Here is a 14,243-nt window from a genome sequence, read left to right on the forward strand (position 1 = left end):
CTTCCTGTTTAAATACATGTATGAAATATACCGCAAAGGTTTGGATTTCAGTATAATAAACCGCAAACAGCTTAGAGCTGTAATAAAATTATGGAGGACATTTAGTCAGCCAAAGGACGTGAAGAAACTTAAAGGGAATGTTCTGTCAGGGAATATTGCAGCTGTCACACAGGACAGAGCAGAAATGACAGACTGATTCTTCCTGTTTGCTGCAGCTCACTTCCCAGCTTTACTGTATAGACTGAGACATCATAAGCAGAGTCATCTCATTATCATTAGAGGGTGGGGGATTTCATGACTGCTCTGTTGTATATCTGATGATCTAAATAAGGAAGGATAACATTACACGCACATATATATTGTATGCAACTCTAGTGTCACACCCCTGTCTCCACAGAAGGGCTATCCTTTATTTGGGACTGTAATATGGTGATTGTTCTCATTTCTACTATACCCTTGGTGGTCTAGAGAAGTGTAGGGGTTAATAGTAAATTGCCCAGTAGCCCAGATCAGTTAAAGGGTGTCTTTAATTAGAACCTGCATATAAATCCAGCCCTACAGATAGGTAGGTTAGGGTCACCTGAATCAAGTGATGTTGTCACCTTGTGAATCACTGACTCCGTTGCAGAGATATCGCTATTTTTGTCAACAATGAGAGCGCCGCCATTGCTCCAAAGAGCTCATTTACATACTGATAAATCAGCGATATCTTGACAACGGAGACACCGATTCACAAGAGGAAAACACCATTTGATTTAGGTGACCCTATCCTATCTATCTGGTGGGTCGGGGTGATAGGTTGGATTCTTTTGACAACCCTTTAAGTTTTGCATAGTCCATTTTGAGGTTCCCCTGTATAACTGCCCCATGTGCCATGCCCCTCATACTTTCCTTGGGTCAATCACCCCAATCGTCTCCTCTGGAGTCACATTTGTGATTTCTCCCCTCCTCACTGGCTGAGTATTTCCAATATTTCCCATATAATCCATTTCCAGCAGATAAATATCCCCGTTACGATGTATTCCGTGGGGCTGGTGTGTCAATCTTTGCTCAGTCCTCTGTACCATCTGCTCTGGAGTATGTCTGCCTATTTCCTCGTGCGGCTCTTTCGTTCTCCAGACCAGGTGACCCAAGACAGCCAATCAGGGCTCTGTATTTTTTGGACACGATTCCCTTCCTTATGGGATTCCCTTTCTTGTTAGTATTGCAGACAGATTCAACACAAATCGTAGAACATACAAAAAGATCCAGAAAGGTAGAATCATGAAAGCAAACTGCGGCGTCACCTGAAGCTCCGGGGCCCCATGTAACAGGTGTAGCAGGGCCCCCACCAACCAGATGCAGATTCTGGCCAAACCCCAGGCCGTGCATAGGAGATCAAAGTTCTTTGTGGGATAACCCTTCATGTTCATAGCAGTCAGATCTTCATTTTTGGATGCATTGCAATATAATTAAAGGGGTAAAAAAATTTGCAAAAAAACCCCCAAAGATAACATTAAGTTAAAAAAATAAAGAAGAAATAAAAACAAACAAAAAAATCAAACATACAAAAAGAAAACCGAAACCACAAAACCCAAAGACAAGAAATGCTGCTCAGTGATTGGTTGAACAGAATTTCCTGTGTGCCAGTAGGGACCATGACGTGGAAATCGGTGAGGAATTTGGGGAGCATCACAATAGAAGCAGTAAGGGATCGGCGAGTTAAATATTGCTACCACCCCCCCACCCCCCCCCAAAAAAAAAAAAAAATTAATTATAAAAATGTAGTCAGCCAGGCAGCTCCTTTAAGAGTCAGCAACCACCACTAGAGGGAGCTTAGGAGCTTACTGCATACTGTTTATTCATTAAAGTCAATAGCAGAACAGTATGCACTAAGCTCCTGAGCTCCATCTAGTGATGACTGCAGAATCTATTATTTCTTACTCTGATTACGCAGTTGATTTGGAACTATGTATCAGTAAAAAAGGAGTACTGACCCCTATATATATGTTATAATGGACCAGCAAAGAAAGTTAACCCTAAATATGACTTGTACTAAAGCAGCACCCCCTTGTATTTGGGTTTTATCTGCACCGTATAAGTTTATAGCACTTATACCATCCAATATTTCTCTGCAGACCCTTCTTAAAGGTGAGGGCAAGTAAGGAAAGCTTATTTCCTATATACATGTGATGCTTTGTATACAGAGCAGAATAAGACCGAGACCTGCTAAATACACAGACGGAAGGGGGGAGGATTCGCAGTGCGCAGCCGGGATTACAGATACCAGGGAGGCACGCTAACCTCAATCCTGCCGCAGAATGTAATGCAGATGGCCGAGGAATTCCCCATTACTGGGAAGAAACGATTTCATGAATTGCTGGAAGGCTGCCCAATGTATTAAGCATAACAGGAGAGAGCGCCATCCGGGTGTATTGTCTTCCTGAGCTTTCACTGGGATTTTTCTGCTGAACACTCTCTGATCCTTTGATAATAGGGATTGACCAGAAGCATTTGTCACATTGTAGAGTCGCCCACTTGTACAAAGCTGGCACCCTGCAGACCCTGCTGGTGCTGATACATGACATTGAAGTGAATGCCCACCTTTTATCATCATTTAGGGCCCGCATTGTGTTCAGATTTATTTCTTTAGATAGATTTATGGGGTCAGAGCTCTCTATTTCTGGTACACAGCACCAAATCCTCTGCATAGACATAGGTGATACGTGTCTAGTCACTGGACTTTGGCCATCAGACCTGCAGGGTGTCCTAGTTCCCTATGTGAATGCACTGCTCCATTCACATAAGGGACCCCCATTGTTGTGATCGCAGGTGTCCCAGATGCCCAGAATATAGGCACCTATACCATATCATATGGATAGGAGGTAAGTAGTATAAGTTAGAAATACCCTTTACGATATAAAATTTTGCTTACTTGCAGCCACCTCTAGGTGGAGCTCAGGAGCTTACTGCATACACACTGAGATGAATTATAGCATAACATGCAGTGAGCCCCCCCTAGTGGTGGCTGCAGGAAGACAAAATAACTCAAAAGTGGGTTTCTCTTCCATTACAATGTAGCAGTGCAGAATAGGACCTGCTCTATAATCATCAAAATGGAACATCAGACTCGGACCCCCTATCGGAAGAAGCTTGGCCTGCACACTGGGTCATGTGCATGAGGCCTTAACGCTCGACTCTGATATTTCAGTGTTCAATTCAATAGAGCTGAGCCGCAATACCAGACACAGCCTATGGATAAGAGGGGCGCTGTTTCTGAAAAACAAACAAACAGATCCTTTTCTAAATCTCTTATATTGTCTGGCAACCCCTGGAACATTGTTGTGCAGTATCTTTATGAAATTGCGTTTCTTGACAAGACCTTGACATCCCTTTCCAGTGTTGTAAACAAGGCCGGATGCTTTATAATTAATTGAGAATAATTTTTTGCAACCATAATGCAGCTCGTTGGAATTTGCATATAAATGAGTCATTGCTGGAAGTGACGATCGGATACCTTTATTTCACATGTCAGCGCTGACGTTCATTAGTATTCCCCGGATAGACGAAATTCTTGTCTTGGATTTGTACACGGGGTTTTCTGTCTGATTTTGGAAATACCTGCAGGGTGCAGGAGTCATTTGTAGGCACAGTCGTGACACCTCTGCATTGATTGAGCCCCCTCCCATTCTCCCAGTAAGTGGGGGTCCACAGCTATATATATATATATATATATATATATATATATATATATATATATATATGAAGGTGTCTGACCTCAATGTTCTTTGTTGGCCCTGGTTACTTATATATACAGCCATATATACATCCTGATCATATGGACATGGCGCAGGCGTCTGGTTCATCTCCAATCTATGACTCTTCACGACCCTTGGAAGACCCTGCAATGGGCAGGCAGCAATAACTAGGGGGATGGACTTGACCACCACTGATGATACCCTAAAATCTTGCAGCAGTGGTTGTTCCTCCACATTACCAGATTTACACCCCTATAAAGCAGGGGCCACAGTATGTGACATGACAATGCTGACCGGACCTTTACTTTTATAATGACTGTGCCTGGATATTTTATGGCACTTGAAATTAAGTAGGACCCATATGTCCAGCCGACTGCAATGATCTGCGACCTACCGCTGTGGATAATCTGCTGCACTGTCTGATTAAAGGGGGATTAAAAGGGAACTTGTAGGAAGCTTTGAATTAGCAGCAGCTCAGGCCACGGTTTCGGAAATGTCTCTTGGCTTTTAGAAGGACCCTAAGAAAGGGGGAAGTTTGTAGAGGGAGAGAAGCTGAGCTCTGTGATATATAGGGTTATATGATAGAGGAGAGAAGCTGAGCTCTGTGATATATAGGGGTATAGGATAGAGGAGAGAAGCTGAACTGTGTGATATATAGGTTATGGGATAGAGGAGAGAAGCTGAGCACTGTGATATATAGGATATAGGATAGAGGAGAGAAGCTGAGCTCTGTGATATATAGGGTTATATGATAGAGGAGAGAAGCTGAGCTCTGTGATATATAGGGTTATAGGATAGAGGAGAGAAGCTGAGCTGTGTTATATATAGGGTTATATGATAGAGGAGAGAAGCTGAGCTGTGTTATATATAGGGTTATAGGATAGAGGAGAGAAGCTGAGCTCTGTGATATATAGGGGTATATGATAGAGGAGAGAAGCTGAGCTCTGTGATATATAGGATAGAGGAGAGAAGCTGAGCTCTGTGATATATAGGGTTATAGGATAGAGGAGAGAAGCTGAGCTCTGTGATATATAGGATAGAGGAGAGAAGCTGAGCTCTGTGATATATAGGGTTATATGATAGAGGAGAGAAGCTGAGCTGTGTGATATATAAGGTTATAGGATAGAGGAGAGAAGCTGAGCTGTGTGATATATAGGGTTGTACAATAGAGGAGAGAAGCTGAGCCCTGTCATATATAGGGTTATATGATAGAGGAGAGAAGCTGAGCCCTGTGATATATAGGTTATAGGATAGAGGAGAGAAGCTGAGCTCTGTGATATATAGGGTTATATTGTAGAGGAGAGAAGCTGAACCCAGTGATATATAGGGGTATAAGATAAGATAAGATAAGATATTCCTTTAATAGTCCCACAATGGGGAAATTTCAGTGATACAGTTTCATAGATGGTACAGTAGTATATAACAAGAGAGAAACACATACAAGCTCATGGCAGATAGAGAAATCCTAGGAATCAGCAACTAAAAAAGAAAGAAACACAGACACACTGCAGGATCATTTAGTTCTCTGTGCAGATTGATGTTAATAATAATAATTATAATAATAATAATAATAATAATAATAATACAGCCGACTTGGTTGTAGGACACGAGGAGGGGGGTCACAGCATGTGGATATAACAAGCAGAAATTTTTGCAGAGGTGGGGGACATATGCAGCTATCATAATAACATGTGGCAGTTCCTTTGGTAGGTGGTGAGATCTCCTGCTCACAGCTGATATTTCGGTATCTTGTATCAGCACTATTGTCCTTTTAACCACAAAAAAATGCCCCAAATGTCCTTCATCACAAGCCGTCCTCCTCCTCCTTACCACAGTGTTCTACTGCCCCAAGGAAGTCAGAGACCATCCAGGTATACATGGTGCTGCTCTCTTGCCAAGCTTCCATAACTCCTGGGGTAGGTGGGTGATGGTAGGTTCCCAGGTTGTAACAGTGTCCCACGTGTCCACAGTAATAGAAAGAAATACCAGTCAGCTGTAGCATCTTCACACATCAGCAATTGACGCCAGAAATCATCTCCTTGAACGAAGAAGTCCGCATTTCCATGTAGGTTTCTCTTCCATGCCGCATGTTGAGCCATGCTGTCCTAGCTGGGGGGATGGTAAGAAGCACATGTGGAAACCAGCTGAACCAGGTCTTGAGTCCATGCTTTACAATGGAAACAAAAGGAACAAAAAACTCCACAGGGTCTTCCATTCGATTTATAGTTGCTAAATTCATAGTGCTAGATTGCTTGGTTACCGGATTCTTGAAGATACAGAGAAAAAGAGTGAAAAAGGAAAGAAAAGTTTGCTCCTAGCTTGGAGCACTGCATCAAGGCAGCCAGCCTCTCAGGGGGCGGCGCCTAAAAAAAAAAAAAAAAAAATTAATTATTGTATATTGTAGAGGAAGAGATTTACTTACATGGAGACCTAAAAGAGTTAGGAGAGGACTCACTATGTGACCAGGTGACACATATATCAGCTGTATATGAGATTACATTATATACAGGTCTATTATATACATGTGATAACTTTCATCCCTAGACTCTCGGCGTAGACGTCTTCAGTAAGGTGATGATATTCGCAGCACTTTACGGAGGTTAATTCCTTCCCTAATCCTGAGCGCCGCTCCCCTTTAGTGCCATTAATGGGGGTGATTACGGAGGGGCCTCATCCTAATGGGCCGCCCAATCTACAGAAAATGTAAATATAATTAAAGTTATTAAACCCAACTTCATGTTCGGCCGCCGTTGACAATTCATTAAAATCGCAGCCCCTTCATTGGTCGGTTTCCAGCGGCTCCGGCGCTTCTTTTCAGTAACCTGGACTTGCAGGGAATCGATGTATTAGATAATGGCGGCCGCTAATTATCTGTTTCCCCCGAGGACACGCTGAGCGTCGATACTGCGCCACCCGCAACTTCTTAATTAAAAAATGTGACTATTTGGTGTATTGACATATGAGTTGTGGATACGTTTCATCCTGCCGGAGAAAAGACGCGTCTTGGGGGGAGGAATTAAAGGAACACTCCGGGTAAAAAATATGCATTGCGTTATGCTGAGGACAGGGCCGGAAGGGGCGGAGCATGACACAGGGATACAGAGAGTGCCAAAGAGACGAGCCCTGTATCATGTATTGTCCCCCTTGTATTACACATAATATAACTATACTGTGAGTGGCAATGCGACCTCATACGCCATGAGCTTGGCCATATGACATATCTTGCGCCAAAGTCGCCATGTTGCTCTACATTATAGTACGGGATCAGGTGACACGTTGCCTTTAATTGATACAGTCCACAGATAATACTAATACGTATAATATCTTTTGTATTTCTCGCAGTTCGGACGGACGGAAGTTATCGACAACACGCTGAATCCAGATTTTGTCCGCAAATTCGTTCTGGATTATTTTTTCGAAGAGAAACAGAATTTAAGATTTGATGTGTGAGTATTTTACAGCGTTTCGACCAATTTACTGCAGTAGAAGTAGGGGCGTGGGTATAGGGGGTGCACAGGGAGGGCACTACGGGCCCTGGAGCCTCAGGGGGGCCCAATCACAAAAAAACCAGCTCATGGTAAGCAGGGGCCCCATTACCTTTGCATCGGTCCAGGAGCTCCACGTTAGGCCTCATAGACACCACCATGTGCAGTATATGTGTCAGTAAATACGGTAGGTATATATAGTGTGCAGAGCTGCAATACCAGGCACTGCCTGTGGACAGATGTGGAGCTCTTTCTTAAAACAAAAAAATAAATTAAATTATTATATTTCTTATTAAATTATTCTTACAAGAATAACAAATGAGCGGACTGTAAGTTCTTTAACTTTCCTCATTCCTTACACGACATTGATGTTCTGCGCCCCCCACTGGGCTGTTTACAAACTATGGTGACTATGACACGTGTCTGAATTAGGGACCGGAGAGAAAGTGGGACAGTCAGGATCTATTGAGAGATATTTGTTACTGTGGCAACAACATCCCCGATCCTGCAGGGAGGACGCCTATTAACCCTTCAGTGCCAGGGGGACTGGTACTTGTGAAATGTATATCTATTTATAAGACATCTCTAGTGTAAGTGACCTGTATACACCGCAAATAACACCTGTATACACTGCAGCGAGTACATAGAAATATCAAATAAATAGGAGATAAATAGATATTAGATAGATATAGGATATAGATAGATAGATAGATAGATAGATAGATAGATAGATAGATAGATAGATAATTAGATAGATAGATAGATAGATAGATAGATAGATAGATAGGAGATAGATAGATAGATAGATAGATAGATAGATAGATAGATAATTAGATAGATAGATAGATAGATAGATAGATAGATAGATAGGAGATAGATAGATAGATAGATAGATGATAGATAGATAGATAGATAGATAGATAGATAGATAGATAGATAGGAGATGGATAGATAGATAGGAGATAGATAGATAGATAGATAGGAGATAGATAGATAGATAGATAGATAGATAGATAGATAGATAGATGATAGATAGATAGATAGATAGGAGATAGATAGATAGATAGATAGATAGATAGATGATAGATAGATAGATAGATAGATAGATAGATAGATGATAGATAGATAGATAGATAGATAGATAGATAGATAGGAGATAGATAGATAGATAGATAGATAGATAGATGATAGATAGATAGATAGATAGATAGATAGATAGATAGATAGGAGATAGATAGATAGATAGATAGATAGATGTATCCCTTTTTCACTTGCTTTTCATTGGCTGTTGTTCTGTTATTACGCCTCAGCAGTAGATCCTGTAGATATGAGACAGGACTCGGGGATTGATAATTGATGAACATCTTTGTACAGCGCTGCGGCATATGTCGGTGCCATACGGGTAACACCAGCTATATAATAGTGAATACCGGGGTAGCAGAGCATCATGTTGTAGCAGATGATATTTGGGAGGGTAACGTGTTCCTGGCCGCAGTGAAGTACAACTCTCCAGATTGAGAACATTTTTGTATAATAAAACAGAATTACCTAAATCAAGTCTATAAATATAAGCAATTTTTCTCATCTGGTTGAGAGCATGAAGCGGAATGACAAGGCTCCTGTGCTTCACTGAAGAGCGGGGGCTCCGGGATGACTCACCGTGCAGGACACAAGAGCCAGGGCAGGGACATAGACATTATAGATCTGGTCCTCCATCAGGTCACATGACCTGCACTATGAATACTGAGGACTCACATGTATAGACACATCTCTATGGATATAGGATGGTTTCATGATGAGCAGATCGGCCGTGGATTGAGCCATTATGGCCTCATGCACACAAACCTATTATTGAGCCATCTTGTACCAGTCGATAATACGGCACCCATAGAATTCTAGTAACATCGACGCTTTTATTCCATCATATTCCATGTTCTCAAGGTAAACTCAATGAGGAGGATTTTAGTGACTCCCACACACTGTGTAGTGACACATGGGGAGCAATTCAGATAACACAGAATAATAGGGACTCCCTGTTGTGCTTCAGAGAATCCAAACACATGGCATTGCCTAATCTCAGCAAAATAACCTGATCGTTGTCTATTATGCTTCATTTCTTGCTTGGGAGGACCCAGGACATCCTTACATTGTCAGTACATTATCATAGTGTAATACTCCAATTCTCCTGCGGAGGCACTGTGGGGAAATGAGCACTTGCAGTCTAGTTCCTCTGCAGCAGTTGTCTTCAATCTAAAGGCTCTGCAGGTGTTTGGGAACCTCAGAGCTCAGGTTATCTTTAAGGAAACTGGGGAGGGTGAAGAGGAACTGTCTAAAATGGGCAAACCCTTTAAGGAAATCATTAGAATAATTGTTGCCTCAAACCCGCCGTCAATTAGGTTGGATGAGATGCCTTTAAGATCATGATGCTTTAGAGCAAAAGGCTAAAAATCTCCTGGACTGTTTTGTTCTTCACCTCAGCTAGGAGAAATCTCTATATCTTTACTAGTGGGATGAGACAGCTCCTCGGGGGCAGATACTAGGGAGGAGTCAAAGTCAAAGTGGTCCGCCTTCTTTCCTGAGAACTTGCTGATCAGCATTATCAGGTTTCTATCAATGTGTTCACTCTGAACATACCTTATGGCACCCCGCCCCCATGTTACATGACCTATATACCGGTAGCATCTTGAGGCTAAGAACAGGGTGTTTTTTGGCTGGCCCCACCCCCTCTGTGCCCAGGCATTGTATTAGCTTATGTTAGTGCACCAGGGGTCATCCGCCTTATTGTGAAGTTATAATGTGACGGAGTTTCTCATAAGCGGAGGTTAGCATGTACTGGATATAATAGTGCCCCCTTCAGTACAACAATAGCAGTTCTGTGACCTGTAATATCCTTATATCTTACAGCAGGGAGGACGTTATTCTGAACTCATCTATATTAGTGTCAGTAATGACTGCCGTGCGGTATCATTATTGTGCAATTCACTTTCTGCCTATAGAACAGCGCCCCTAGTGGCCAAGCTCTCCTCATGAATGCATTACTGAAGCCTACAGAGTGAAGCTATTCCCAAAAAACAGTGCCAGGGATGAAATAGAACCCGTGCTGTGATGGGGGGGATTAAAAGGGCCAGCGATTGGGATCCTAATGCTGGGAATCCCATTAAAAAAAATTGGCCATGTTACCTATACTTTACTAAGAGGAAACTAAATCTTGACATGGGGACATTAACCCTTACACCATGTTAGCATGTTGCTGCTGCCCCCCCAACACATTAATTGTGCCCCCTTTTGTGCCACACTGTCCCTCCACAAAATCCCCTTTTGACTGACCTGCTGCTATTTTTGCCATTAAAAAGTTACCTTCCCCTTTCTGACAGTGGAGGGCTGTGTATCATAAATCTGTTTGTCCTGCCCCACACCAGTACACCAGACAGAAGGGGGAATACATTTATGATGCACAGACTGCCAGCCATCAAAAGGAATCAGGGAGTTCATGAGGGTCAATGGGTTGTTATGGCCTAACAAAGGCCCCCAAATCGGCCATCTTGGTCTGCTACTGACACCTTGCAGAGCCTAATAAGTTGCTTAGAAACCCCTAGTGATGTAGTACCCACCAATACATATTATATTGTACTGTACTGGATCAGTGATCAAGCAACGAAGTGGTGACGTTACAATAAAGAATGAAAAGATGCTCAAATGGTCCTGGTTCTTAAACGGGCTCTGTAACCAGCACCCCACATTCCATGCCAGCCCTGCAGATAGATAGGTTATTGTCACCAGACCCAGCATATCACCCCAGCCCTGCAGATAGATAGGTTACTGTCACCAGAGCCAGCATATCACCCCAGTCCTGCAGATAGATAGGTTAGTGTCACCAGACCCAGCATATCACCCCAGTCCTGCAGATAGATAGGTTACTGTCACCAGAACCAGTATATCACCCCAGCCCTGCAGATAGATAGGTTACTGTCACCAGAACCAGCATATCACCCCAGCCCTGCAGATAGATAGGTTACTGTCACCAGAGCCAGCATATCACCCCAGTCCTGCAGATAGATAGGTTAGTGTCACCAGAACCAGCATATCACCCCAGCCCTGCAGATAGATAGGTTACTGTCACCAGACCCAGCATATCACCCCAGCCCTGCAGATAGATAGGTTACTGTCACCAGAACCAGCATATCACCCCAGTGCTGCAGATAGATAGGTTACTGTCACCAGAACCAGCATATCACCGCAGCCCTGCAGATAGATAGGTTAGTGACACCAGACCCAGCATATCACCCCAGTCCTGCAGATAGATAGGTTACTGTCACCAGAGCCAGCATATCACCCCCAGCCCTGCAGATAGATAGGTTACTGTCACCAGACCCAGCATATCACCCCAGCCCTGCAGATAGATAGGTTAGTGTCACCAGGACCAGCATATCACCCCAGCCCTGCAGATAGATAGGTTACTGTCACCAGAATCAGCATATCACCCCAGCCCTGCAGATAGATAGGTTAGTGTCACCAGAACCAGTATATCACCCCAGCCCTGCAGATAGATAGGTTACTGTCACCAGACCCAGCATATCACCCCAGCCCTGCAGATAGATAGGTTACTGTCACCAGAGCCAGCATATCACCCCAGCCCTGCAGATAGATAGGTTACTGTCACCAGAACCAGCATATCACCCCAGCCCTGCAGATAGATAGGTTAGTGTCACCAGACCCAGCATATCACCCCAGCCCTGCAGATAGATAGGTTAGTGTCACCAGACCCAGCATATCACCCCAGCCCTGCAGATAGATAGGTTAGTGTCACCAGGACCAGCATATCACCCCAGCCCTGCAGATAGATAGGTTAGTGTCACCAGACCCAGCATATCATCCCAGCCCTGCAGATAGATAGGTTACTGTCACCAGACCCAGCATATCATCCCAGCCCTGCAGATAGATAGGTTACTGCCACCAGAACCAGCATATCACCCCAGTCCTGCAGATAGATAGGTTAGTGTCACCAGACCCAGCATATCACCCCAGCCCTGCAGATAGATAGGTTAGTGTCACCAGACCCAGCATATCACCCCAGCCCTGCAGATAGATAGGTTACTGTCACCAGACCCAGCATATCATCCCAGCCCTGCAGATAGATAGGTTACGGTCACCAGCATATCATCCCAGCCCTGCAGATAGATAGGTTACTGTCACCAGAACCAGCATATCACCCCAGCCCTGCAGATAGATAGGTTACAGTCACCAGACCCAGCATATCACCCCAGCCCTGCAGATAGATAGGTTAGTGTCACCAGACCCAGCATATCATCCCAGCCCTGCAGATAGATAGGTTAGTGTCACCAGACCCAGCATATCACCCCAGCCCTGCAGATAGATAGGTTACTGTCACCAGACCCAGCATATCACCCCAGCCCTGCAGATAGATAGGTTACTGTCACCAGAATCAGCATATCACCCCAGCCCTGCAGATAGATAGGTTAGTGTCACCAGAACCAGCATATCACCCCAGCCCTGCAGATAGATAGGTTAGTGTCACCAGAACCAGTATATCACCCCAGCCCTGCAGATAGATAGGTTACTGTCACCAGACCCAGCATATCACCCCAGCCCTGCAGATAGATAGGTTAGTGTCACCAGACCCAGCATATCACCCCAGCCCTGCAGATAGATAGGTTACTGTCACCAGACCCAGCATATCACCCCAGCCCTGCAGATAGATAGGTTAGTGTCACCAGACCCAGCATATCACCCCAGCCCTGCAGATAGATAGGTTACTGTCACCAGAATCAGCATATCACCCCAGCCCTGCAGATAGATAGGTTAGGGACACCTGAATCAGACACTGTTTTCCCCTTGTGAATCGCTGCCTCTGTTGTTGAGATATCACTGTTTTTGTCAATATGTAAATGAGTTCTTTGGAGCAATGGCAACACTCTCATTGCTCCAAAGATCTTATATTGGCAATAACAGTGATGTCTCAGCAGCTGATTTCCTTGTGGGCCTATATTATCACTGTGGTCCTGTCTTCTCTTTATTGCTTTATTCAGTAGTAACATGAAATAAATGGATTTTCATCGTTTCGGGGGATTGGTATTGAACACTGCAGCGAATCCTCAGCTGTCTATGGAGATGACTATATTGTATTGACTGACGTGTTGGGATCCCACTGCTCGGCTGCAGCCGTATGTGTAATGTAAATGATCTGTATAGTATCTCAGCGGGGACTTGGATACAGATAGTGGCTGCTGCATATCAAGAGGCTGCTTCGAGGGGCCGGGGTGAATAATTCGAGAGGAGAATCTCTCCAGGACGCAGCTTGTATCGACCTCAGAACCCGGCGAGACGCAGATTTACTTGTCAATCTTTAAGTTGCTCATGTCAGGCGAGAAAACATCAGTATTCCAGCGTGTTAGGGATCTGTACACACACGGCGCACCATTATGTGTATGAATACAGATGTGGCTATATGGCGCGCAGTGTAACCATCAATCAATCCGTAAATAGAATCTGTCGCCTCCGCTGACATGTACATATATACAATCACCGTCTTTTCTTAGGACTCTGTTATTCCTCCTGGAATTGTATAAATAAATTGACAATTGAATGCTGCTATACTCTTTGTCAAAGGGGTGTGTCCCTGTGTATTTGGCACTGACATCATTGATTGGACAGTATGTAGGGATACGCCCATTGACAAGGAGGAAAAAGCCACACCCATTTCCAGGAGGAATATCAGAGGGACAATGCCGGCATATCAGGAGAGATGACGGGTAATATATAAAGCCTTATTCATAATATTGTGTTCAATTTTTGATAATTAAAAAAACAAAAAAACAATGCCACCATCTATATTTTACAAAAAAAGAAATATATCCTGCTTAACTCTGACCACTAATCCTAATAATATACTTTAGGGGATTTTTTCTGCAACAGTCACCTCATTTAAATCACAAACAGCTTTCCAATAGAAGATAACACCTCTATAGATAACACCACAAATGACAATAGATGAAGTCACAAT

General features: G+C 43.6%; 1 protein-coding gene across 2 annotated transcripts in view; it reads left to right on the forward strand.

The window, feature by feature from the left end:
* CPNE9 (copine family member 9) overlaps positions 1–14,243 on the forward strand; it is a 136,472-nt gene that overhangs the window by 38,916 nt on the left and 83,313 nt on the right. For both annotated transcript variants that reach the window (XM_075287511.1, XM_075287512.1), the window contains one exon: positions 7,080–7,183. In XM_075287511.1, the coding sequence (XP_075143612.1) occupies positions 7,080–7,183 (104 nt within the window). The remainder of the gene's footprint in view (positions 1–7,079; positions 7,184–14,243) is intronic.

This window comes from Leptodactylus fuscus, chromosome 9 (genome assembly GCF_031893055.1).
Source record: "Leptodactylus fuscus isolate aLepFus1 chromosome 9, aLepFus1.hap2, whole genome shotgun sequence".
Taxonomy (NCBI): domain Eukaryota; kingdom Metazoa; phylum Chordata; class Amphibia; order Anura; family Leptodactylidae; genus Leptodactylus; species Leptodactylus fuscus.